Source organism: Gekko japonicus, unplaced genomic scaffold, assembly GCF_001447785.1.
Source record: "Gekko japonicus isolate JY-2015 unplaced genomic scaffold, Gekko_japonicus_V1.1 scaffold3653, whole genome shotgun sequence".
Classification (NCBI taxonomy): Eukaryota; Metazoa; Chordata; class Lepidosauria; order Squamata; family Gekkonidae; genus Gekko; species Gekko japonicus.
In genome coordinates, this window is record NW_015167649.1 from 71,287 (window position 1) to 82,781 (window position 11,495).

Here is an 11,495-nt window from a genome sequence, read left to right on the forward strand (position 1 = left end):
CAATAGGTGGGGCGCACAGGGGGGGGGGGGGCGCCAGAAGGGATCCTCACCTAGGGTGCAAAATAAGCTGGGGCCGGCCCTGCATGTGGAGGAGTGGGGAATCAAACCTGGTTCTCCCAGACTAGAGTCCGTGCTCCTAACCACTACACTAAGCTGGTTCTCAAAAAAGCAGAGATACTTTTATGCAAACCTTTTTTAAATAATTGAATGGTGGGTCAAACCCATTGACTTGGCCACAAATCCCATTATCCCACTAATATCATGTACCTCCATGTATGTATGCTGGCACGCTCACACACACACTCTCCATAACTCCTCCTCCTGGGAGGCCTGTGGACCAGTGTTTCCTCTAAGCTGAGTTAGCTCCAGAGCAAACTAATCGATGCGGCAGCCAAATCGCTCGCTCGCAGCTTTAATGCCAGGGACTCACCAAGTAGAATTCTTGCTCACAGCTTAGAGGGAGCATTGCTGTGGATGCTAATTTTTCCCCCCCCTGTCATCTGGGAATGTGTGTTGTTTTATCTGTTGATAGGTCTTGAGTATTTTCATGTTGGGTTTCAAGCTGACTATTTATTGTATTCGTTTCTGTGGTAAGCCGCCCTGAGCCCGGCTTGCAGGGAAGGGCAGCCTAATAAATCCAACATAATGAATAAATAAATAAAAAATTAGGACCACAGCCATTACCCGGAGGTAACTTCCTTTCTCCCCTCTCTGTTAACCCTGAGAAAGTAAGAACATAAGAACATAAGAGACGCCAATGTTGGATCAGGCCAAAGGCCCATCCAGTCCAACACTCTGCATCACACAGTGGCCAGAAATACCAGGTGCCATCAGGAGGTCCACCAGTGGGGCCAGGACATTAGAAGCCCTCCCACTGTTGACCCCCCCAAGCACCAAGAAGACAGAGCATCACTCGCCCCAGAGCCCCTATCTATACTTTGTGGCTAATAGCCACTGATGGACCTCTGCTCCATATGCTTATCTAATTCCCTTTTGAAGCCATCCATGCTTGTAGCCACCACCACTTCCTGTGGCAGTGAATTCCATGTGTTAATCACTCTTTGGGTGAAGAAGTACTTCCTTTTATCCGTTCTAACCCGACCGCTCAGCAATGTCATGGAGTGCTCATGAGTTCTTGTACTGTGAGAAAGGGAGAAAAGTACCTTTCTCTACCTGTTCTTTCCCATGCATAATCTTATAAACCTCGATCATGTCACCCCTCAGCCATCATTTCTCTAAGCTAAAGAGCCCCAAGCGCTTTAACCTTTCCTCATAGGGAAAGTGTTCCAACCCTTTTCTCATTCTAGTTGCCCTTTTCTGCACTTTTCCCAAAGCTATAATATCCTTTTTAAGGTGTGGTGACCAGAACTGCACACAGTATTCCAGATGAGGTCGCACCACTGATTCATACAGGGGCATTATGATATTGGCTGATCTGTTTTCAATACCCTTCCTAATAATCCCCAGCATAGAATTAGCCTTCTTTATTGCAGTCACACACTGTCTCGACATTTTCAGTGAGACAGTGACTGCTGTCGGGGAACCATTTCCTCCAGACTGGTCCCGGTCAAATCCATATGGCACCTCTGGAGTAAGGAAACGGCCTCCCACACGCCAACGCCACGCATGCCCTGGGAGCACATGACTCCACGGCATTGTTAAAGCTAAGCCCGTAGTCTGGTTGACGCCGGGCTGGGAGACATTCCGGGAGCCCCAGTTTGGTTTCAGCTGCTCTGGTCTTGCTAAAAGACTGTGTAGTCAATGCTCTGGAATGCGGTCGGACAGAACTCGGGGGGTGCCCTTTCTCAGTTTCAGAGAAAGCGGCCGGGTAGAGTCCGATCCTGTCAGGTCTCTGAAGCGAAGCCAGGCCAGTACTTGGATGAGAGAGACCACCAAGGAGGTCTCTGCAGGGGAAGGCAGCGGGGAAACTACCTCTGCTTCTTCTCGCTCACCTTGAAAGCCCCTTGGCGGGGGTCACCGTAAGTCAGTTACGACGTGGACAGCGCTTATGGAAGTGTGTCGATTTCGGGGTTACTTTCCTTTTACATTTCTGCTTAAGTAGATCAGCGGCCTTTAGGAAGGGGAGAAGTGATTGGATTTATACCCCGCCCTTCACTACCCGAAGGAGTCACACAGGGGCTTGCAATCTCCTTTCCCTTCCCCTCCCCACAAGACACCCTGTGAGGTAAAAGAAGAAGAAGAAGAGATTGGATTTCTACCCTGCCCTTCACAACCCAAAGGTGTCTCAGAGCGGCTCACAAACTCCTTTCCCTCCCCTTCCCCACAACAGACTCCCTGTGAGGTAAAAGAAGAAGAAGAAGAGATTGGATTTATACCCCGCCCTTCACTACCCAAAGGACTCTCAGAGGGGCTTACAAACTCCTTTCCCTTCCCCTCCCCACAACAGACACCCTGTGAGGTAAAAGAAGAAGAAGAGATTGGGTTTATACCCCACCCTTCACTACCCGAAGGAGTCTCAGAGGGGCTGACAAACTCCTTTCCCTTCCCCTCCCCACAACAGACACCCTGTGAGGTAGGTGGGGCTGAGAGAGCTCTGAGAGAAGTGCCCTTGAGAGAACAGCTCTGAGACAACTCATGACTGACCCAAGGTCACACCAGCAGTTGCGTGTGGAGGAGCGGGGAATGAAACCTGGTTCCCCCAGATTAGAATCTGCACTCCTAACCACTACACCAGACCACACTAGAGCAAACAGGGGGCTTCCTGCTTCCCCTCACACCATTTTTCCCACCAGGAACAGCTGTGGAACCCCACACGTTGCTCCTCCATGGGGGAAACAAGGGCTCCGGAAGCCATTTCCAGCCAGGAAAACTGCATGAGGCAGAAGGTTCAAACCCCTCTGCGTGCAGCCCAGTCCAAATTGTGCCCTGTACCTGGAAGTTAAGAAGGGGGAGGAGATCGGATTTATCCCCCGCCCTTCACTACCCGAAGGAGTCTCAGAGCGGCTTACAATCCTTTCCCCTCCCCACAACAGACACACCCTGTGAGGCAGGTGGGGCTGAGAGAGCTCTTTCGAGAACTGCCCTGGAGAGAACAGCTCTGAAATAGCTTGTGACCAGGGTTCCCTGTAAGCTGAGTTAGTGTGAGCTAGCTCACAGTTCTTTAGCCTCTGGCTCACACATTTTTGTCTCAGGAAGGATGGCTGCAGAGCAAACTAATTTATGCAGGAGCCAAATCGCCGGCTCACAACTTTAATGCCAGTCGCTCACAAAGTAGAATCTTTGCTCACAAGACCTCACAGCTTAGAGGGAGCATTGCTTGTAACTGACCCAAGGTCACACCAGCAGCTGCATGTGGAGAAGTGGGGTCTCAAACCCGGTTCTCCCGGATTCGAGCCCGCGCTCCTAACCGCTACCCCAAACTGGGTCTCTTTTGGCTGACAATCTCCTGTCCTCAGATTTTGCACTGAAACCCGAACTTATGCATAATTTGAGCCCCCCCGTGGATACTGCCCCGGACCCAGATGGCCCAGGCTCACCCGATCTCATCAGCTCTCGGAAGCTAGTAAGGTCAGCCTGGTCAGTATTTAGAACTGAGACCACCAAGGAAGCCCAGGACTGCTACACAGAGGCAGGCAATGGGAAACCACCTCTGAATGTCACTCGACTTGAAAAAACCCCACGGGGTTGCCATAAGTCAACTGCGACATGACGCCACATTCCTCCACCACCACCACAGATATCAACCGTTTACATCCGCTTCCCCCACCACCACCGCCGCCGCCTAAGAGAAGCATGCCAAGAGTCCATTCGAGACCTTACCTGTGCTGGAACGAGCCTTCGGCCTGGACTTGCACCCGAAGCCGGTCGGCGATCCCCCTAGCAAGCTGCTCGGGGGGAATAGTCCAGAGCCGTATTCGGGCACATAGGAAGGGTAGGTGGTGATCGGGTGGTGAGCCGAGGACGAGGCCGCTCCTAGCGAGGACATGCCGGTCCGCGAGTGGGAGGACTCCAGCTTCATCGTGTCGGCCAGAGAGACCTGGTACTTGATACACTCCTTCTCCTCTTGGCGGCCGGATCCGGTGGAGCCCGGGGTGGAGATGGAGGGGTCCGGGGAGACATCTTTGGGAGGGGTCGGCGGGAAGGTGAAGAGGTGCGGGCTGGAGTGGCCCGTGGACAGAGCGGAGGAGGACGCCGGCGGGTAGACGGAGAGGGGTCCGGGCGAGCTGTGGTGGATGGGGGTCTTGGAGAAGGGGCTCAGGTTCCAAGGGGAGGCGCTGTGGTGGCTGCCCAGGGCTTTGCTCCCGTCCAGCCAAGGGAGAGAGCCGTGCAGCAAGGGCGGGCGGCACACCTGACCACCTGCTAGGACAGAAGACAGAGCAGATCCCAGTTAGGGGCCTTCGCCCGGGAGAAGCCCCTGAGACACCAACCGAGGTCCCAAAATCCCAATTGCCTTCCTCGAACAATCGGGAAGAATGAATTAGAAAGCTAAGCACCTCGGGACGCGATGCAACTCAGAGAAACCGGGTTGGGTGGGGTTTTTTAGGCCTATTGCTTAGTCCTGTTTTTTAGTCAACTTCCGGGCATGGAATGGCATGGCTCCCTCTAAGTTGTGGAGACTTTAGAGCAAAAATTCTACTTTGTGAGCTCCTGGCATGAAAGTTGTGAGCGAGCGATTTGGCCGCTGCATAAATTTGGTTTGCTCTGGAGCCCTCCTTCCTGAGCTGAGACAAAAATGGGTGAGCCGGAGGCTGAAAAACTGTGAGCTAGCTCCCACTAACTCAGCTTAGAGGGAACACTGGACTCACTGGGGGTGTCGGTCAGTGTTTCCTCTAACGTTGAGTTAGTGTGAGCCAGCTCACGGTTCTTTAGCCTCCGGCTCACACATTTTTGCCTTAGCTCAGGAAGGATGGCTCCAGAGCAAACTAACTTATGCAGCAGCCAAATCGCTCACTTGCAACTTTAATGCCAGTAGCTCACAGAGTAGAATTTTTTGCTCACTCCACAGCTTAGTGGGAGCAGTGGTGTGGGTATTTGTGAATTTCCTGCATTGTGCAGGGGGTTGGACTAGATGACCCTGGAGGTCCCTTCCGACTCTATGATTCTATGATTCCAACAGAGGGGATCGGGTGCCTATCTTTTAACCAGCTTTAGAGATTTATTGGGGGCTTAAATGTCCTTTAGCTTTAGCCGGATCACCGCCCTTGCAAGATAACACATTAAATGGTCACAATCCGGTTGGAGCGTTCTTTTCCCATGATTGCTCTTGCCCTCTTCTTCACACCCTCCTCTCACAGCAGAGGGGATCGGGTGCCTGTGTTTTAACCAGCTTTAGAGATTCATTGGGGGCTTAAATGTCCTTTAGCTTTGGCCGGATCACCGCCCTTGCAAGATAACACAACAGGGGGTTGAGTTAACATCCCCTGTATCATGGTATAGCAAGCAACCCCAAAGCTGCTAAGGTAACTCTGTGTAGTTCCTACTCGAGGTAGTAGCTCCAGCTAAGTGAAGGTAGTAGTTCCTACTCGAGGTAGTAGCTCCAGCTAAGCGAAGGTAGTAGCTCCAGCTAAGCTAACCCTCTGGAGTTCAGCAGCTCTGGGGAACCACATAGTTTGACTCCTGGTCTACCCATGGCCGTTTGGGCCTGGTCTACCCATGGCAGAACTTCAAAATCTAACTGGAAAACTGACTTCTGCTGAGTCAGCCCAGTGGTCCCTCAAGGTCAGTATTTACTCTGACTGGCAGCAGCTCTCCAGGGTCTCAGATGGACATCTTCCACATCCTGTAGGACCTGATCCCTTTTTCACAGGAGATTTCAGAGACTGAATCGGGGAACCTTCTAGATGCAAAGGAGATGGTTCCACCACACCCTGCAGTCCTCGTCAGAGTTGCGCCTTTCAACATCGATCAAAGTCAATGGCCTTCGAAGGTTGAAACTCTGTTTAGGGTTGGAACTAGAAAGAGGACATTCACAACCTCACCACCTCTAGGGGCCCTGAAGTCACAGTTCCCTTCTTGTTTACACAAATACCCTGGGCTCGAAAGAATCTGCTTGACTGCTTCATTCCAAACAGGACAACCTTGTTTGTCTCTTGTAGCGAAAATAAACAGAAGTCTTGCGGCGCCTCAAAGACTAAAGGCATTCTATTCCCGTGTAAACTCTCACGGACCAAGGGCCACCTCTTCAGGGGCATAGTGACGGCAAGGTGATGACTCAGTGTGTCTGACAAAGCAGTTTCTAGCCCACAAAAGGATATGTTGGAATACAACCTCGCCAGCCTTTAAGGTGCCACAAGAATCCAGTTGACACCGTCTGTAGCTTCCTCACCAATATCCCCATCCTAAACGCCCTGGCTTTCAACAGAAAGAAGGCCAGAGAATGGTGGGGAAACCAGCATTGCAAATGGCTACCCTCCAGAAAATGTCTTAATACACACAACGTCGCCCTACATGTCCTAATAGTTTCATACGTCTTTGGCTGGCACCAGTTTTTCAGCATTGAGCAATTTGGCGTGTCAGTCACTGCAGAGGAAGGAGAATTGTGGGGTTGGGGTTTTACCTTGCTTTGGGTTTGGTTTTCCCCCAGTTCTCAGCAGACTTATGTGGAAGCAACTCTCCACCCAATAGATGGAACAGAATATAATGCGGTCAACATAGTTTAAGACCAGGGCATTCCCCCCACCCTTTGTTTCTTTCATTTGTACCCCACTTTTATCTCTGAAAAAGACCCACAGAGGCTTATCACATTTTCTCCTTCTCCATTTCATCCTCACAACAACCCTGCGAGGTAGGTTGGGCCGAAAGCATGAGATTGACCAGAGCAAGGTCACCCTGCAAGCTTCCAGGGTAGAGCAGGGATTCGAATCTGGGGCTCCCAGACCCTAGTCCGACACTCTACCCCCTAAATCACCAAGGCTGACCACTTAAACTCCTCGACCCAAAGTAGCCAAGCAGATGGTCTTATTGCCAATTAAAGCTACGGGGAAGATGTAAAGATCAAATTCAAATAAATGCCATTTATTTTTTTAAAAGTGTGTGTTGAATTGAGGCCAGTCTCAAGAAGGCAAAACTTTTTAGCATCTAGATCCTGAACCCATCAGAAGAATATATCCCGTTAGAATAACTTGGACTGACTTCCACTCCCAGGTATTTAGATTTGGGGTATACGCCAGTCCAGTCCCAAATCCCAGTTAAAACGACTTGAGCACACCTTGGTGTCATAGACACCAAATAAGGTAATTCCATTTAAATCCAATGGGCCTTCCAAACACCGCCCTGTTTAAACACAGTCAGGGGGGGAATCTCCTGCAGATTTTGATAGAGTTGGGGGCAGTGTTCCCTCTAAGCTGAGTTAGCGTGAGCCAGCTCACAGTTTTTTAGCCTCCAGCTCACCCATTTTTGTCTTAGCTCAGGGAAGGACGGCTCCAGAGCCAAACTAATGTATGCAGCAGCCCAATCACTCACTCACACAACTTTAATGCCAGGAGCTCACAAAGTAGAATTTTTGCTCACAAGACTCCACGGCGTAGAGGGAACATTGGTTGGGGGCATGTAGATCTATGGCGAGACACCGACACCTCTGTACACTATGAACACACCCATATCACAGATCTAGGTATCACGAAATCTGCTGGCTTTTCAGTTGGGCACAGGAACTGTGCCTTTAACACGTCTGCGTCTGAAGAAGTGTGCCTGCACGCGGAAGCTTCTATTCAGAATTAAACTTTGTGTGTCTTCAAGGTGCCCCACTGGACCCGAACTCTGTTCTGCTGCTTCAGACCAACACGGCTGCCCACCCGAATGCGCCTCTAACAAAGGACACCAGCAAGGGGAAACGTTTCGTTCCCAACGTTCAGGCAATCACTGGCTGATACCTGCTGTTAAAGAACCAAAATCCACCTTTCCTCGGGTTCTGTCTGACCAGTTGGCGAGCTAACTAGGGCAGGCCGGCTTGCAGTGCAATCCTAACAACAGTTTCCTGGGAGTAAGCAGGCAAGTTCCGTTTGAGAAGAATCCCGGGTAGACCCTAAGGCAGTGGTGGCGAACCTATGGCACGGGTGCCAGAGGCGGCACTCGGAGCCCTCTCTGTGGGCACGCGTGCCATCGCCCCAGCCAGGCCCAGACCATCATTAAAGTGTCGAATTCTCTGCCAAATAATTGTAAGTAAATGAAAGCATTTGGGATTGCTTTCCTTACTTTGGATCATCTTAAGTTAATGTATGCATGGTTTTTTCTAAAGTAAAACCTCAGTATTCAGGTTAAATTGCCGTGTTGGCACTTTGCGATCAATAAGTGGGTTTTGGGTCGCAGTTTGGGCACTCGGTCTCTAAAAGGTTCGCCATCACAGCCCTAAGGGGAACACTGTATGCCCTTCCTAAATGGATGGGGTTTATGTATCGAAAGTTATTTCGACTCCACTTCAGGTGGATTTCACACAGTGAGTCAGTCTCCTCGTGAGAAGGGGAAGATCAGGCCGTCGTCCTAGGGCAGGCGTACCTAGAAGTCAGTCCGGCTCATATCCAGCTGGGTTTACAGCACAGGAAGGGGGTGGGGGAAAGGTCTTGGATGGGAACAGAAGTGCCCAGGTAGGCAGGTAGCCCGAAGTCTGGGCACACTGGGGGCAAAGGTCGCTCTAAGCTGTGGAGCCTTTTGAGCGAGAATCCTACCTTGTGAGCTACTGACATTAAAGGTGTGAGCGAGCGATTTGGCTGCTGCATAAACTAGTTTGCGCTGGAGCCCTCCTTCCTGAGCAAAGACAAAAACGTGTGAGCCGGAGGCTAAAAAATCGTGAGCTCGCTCACACTAACTCAGCTTAGAGGGAACCCTGCTCTGAGGCCCTGCTTCCTGAGCTAAGACAACAATGTGTGAGCTGGAGGCTAAAAAACTCTGAGCTCGCTCACACTAACTCAGCTTGGAGGGAACACTGACTGGGGGTTTGCCACCACCAGTGTAGGCCGAGCTGTTTCAATGCCTCCCCAAATGGGGCCGGTTTTCTCCTCTCTTTGTCCTCCCACCTCTCCATTGGGCCTGCCCCAATCCACCCTGCAAGGGCGACCCGAAACTGACCAAGGGAAAGTGACCAAAAACAAAAGCCAGAGATGACTCACAGTGTCCCCCTCCCCCCCCGCCTTCTGTCTCACAAGCAACCATCTGCCCAACACATTGCGGGATCGCCTACTTGGGGGGAGGAGGAGAGAGGATCCCTCGCCCCTTTAGGCCACAGTCTTCCACCTTAACCCAACTTTTGGAACCTAGAGAATCTCCGGTTCTTATCTTTTCTGGTCGATCTTAAAAAATATTTTCTGGCTGAGCGAAGGCCAGTTTGGTACGGAAAGGGGACTGCCGTTTGGAGTCTGATGACTTCAGTAGGTCTACTCAGAGGCAGGGTTCCCTCTAAGCTGAGTCTGTTAAGGCTCAGGGGATCCGAATGCCGAATCCAACGAGCCGGTTGGAGGACCACTGAGTTTACCTCTGAGTAAAAAATTCCGGAGTGACTAGTGTTTAAAACAATAAGTCAAATAGTGACAAAACCCAAATTGCTTCGCTTGTATCCTCAAATCCACCATCTCTCTCTCTCTGTGTCTCTGCACCCCCCTGTTTTTTTTAAAAAATCCCTCCTGATGAAGAGTTCTGGAGAACTCAGAAGTTTCCTATCTGTCGTTCTGACTGGTTCCTAGCAAAACCATACTGATGGATTTGGTGACTGGAATCAACAGGGCGTAGGTAGAGGGGCTGTGGTTTGCTCGGCAGCCTCGCCGTCCTCGGTGGGGTCTCCTCGCGAGTAAGCAAGGGCTCTCAGCTGCGGAAATACCCCTGTCCTGTGGAAGGCCAGAGGCTGCCGTTTTAAGGGAGCAGATGGCGAAGCCGGCGCTAAGACCGGCTCATTAAATGGGATCAGTCGCGCTCAAGAGATAAATGGGTTTAGGCTCCAGGTAATCTACCTTTTTAAAATAATTTTTTTAAAAAAACAGCGCAATCCTTTTGTCGATTTACACCGGTCTAAATGCATTGAAATCATTGGCCTCCGAGGGACGGAACTTCGTATAGGGTTGCCCTGCTGAGACCCAGGCACCAAGTAGAAAGTAATGGGTCTTTCCAGTAGGTTTCCTGTCTGGTTTTCTGTCTATTTTCACACACGCAAAAATGCAGGAGGTTCTGTCTATTTCACACACGCAAAAATGCAGGAGGTTTGGGGTTGGAGTTGGCCCGTTTCGCCAGCGACAGAGTGCCCGATCAAAAACGTGGGCTTGCATGGCTTACTCGGGAGTAAACCCAGGGGAGCGCAGGGGAGCTTACTTCCAAGCAAGTCTCCGTAGAGAGACAGACTGAAATGATCTCTTCCCACCCCCCACCCCCACTCGACCTTTCTAAGCGAAGCTCTCATTCATTCGTGTGGCCTTTTTCAGACTAGGGTTCAGGGGGTGAAGAGGTTGGCTTCCCACAATCCTAAACACACGTATAAACAATCCATGGGGCTTTTTCCTTGAAGGGCACAGATTCTAGACCAGGATGCAATCCAGAAGTCTCGTCAGAAGCCATGGGAAGGAAGGAACTCCTTCGAATACAAATATTTAGGATTAGGGGACTAAAGATCAGGTTGGATTTTGTCTTGGCCAGTCGCTAACTCGGCTTTCTGTTGGGGAACATTTAAAAAATATTTTTTTTAGTACTAACATTTCGAATTAGCCTGACAGGAGGTTCAGAATAAGGGGTGGAGGAGAGATCCTAAACCATTAATAAGTCCTCGGGGGGATTTAATTCTACCTCAGTGGGGCAGGACAGTGGACAGAAATCCTACCTTGTGTTCCCTCTAAGGTGAGTTACTGTGAGCTGGCCCACAGTTTTTTAGCCTCCAGCTCACATATTTTTTGTCCTAGCTGTGGCAGGATGGCTCCAGAGCCAACTAATTGATGCAGCAGCCAAATGGCTCGCTCACAACTTTAATGCCAGTAGCTCACAAAGCAGAATTTTTGCTCTCAAGACTCCACATTTTAGAGGGAGCATTAGTTGTGGCTCTCGACTTCCCAAGCCTATGTCTGTCTACTCAGAAGTAAAATCCAGGTGGGCAAGCCTTGTTGGTCTGACAGCAGTACAGGAAAATTAGAGTCCCGTGGCACCTCTAAGACCAACCGAGTTTTATTCAAGGTATAAAAAGGTGGGCCTTGCACACGAACGCTCATACCTCGGATAAACCGTTGTTGGTCTTCAAGGTGCCACTGGAGTCTAATTTTGCTCTACTCGGAATTATGTTCCACTGCGTTCCAGGGAGCTGACTCCCGAATAAGCGTGCATACGACTCCAAATTTATTCTCCAAGAAGGGTCCCCCGCCAGCGACCCCCTTTCCTACCCGACCCTCAAAAAGGCCCAGTATATTTCAGCCCTACATGCGTGCCACGTTTGCTCTTGCGGGCGACAGGCCGAGGAAGCCGGTTTTCCAACGAATGCACGTCGGGAAGCTGGCGTGCTGCGGGTCTCGTTCAAGTACACGCGACCGCCTTCCGACCCGCACGTGTGAAAACGCAACTCAGGGAAGTCC

At 50.8% G+C, this 11,495-nt stretch overlaps 1 protein-coding gene across 8 annotated transcripts in view; it reads right to left on the reverse strand.

The window, feature by feature from the left end:
- Positions 1-11,495, reverse strand: part of GATA3 (GATA binding protein 3) — a 99,799-nt gene that overhangs the window by 49,990 nt on the left and 38,314 nt on the right. For 6 of the 8 annotated variants that reach the window (XM_015414086.1, XM_015414088.1, XM_015414090.1 and 3 more), the window contains exon 3: positions 3,781-4,320. In XM_015414086.1, coding sequence (XP_015269572.1) covers positions 3,781-4,320 — 540 coding nt within the window. The remainder of the gene's footprint in view (positions 1-3,780; positions 4,321-11,495) is intronic. The other 2 variants (XM_015414091.1, XM_015414089.1) reach the window with 1 other exon arrangement.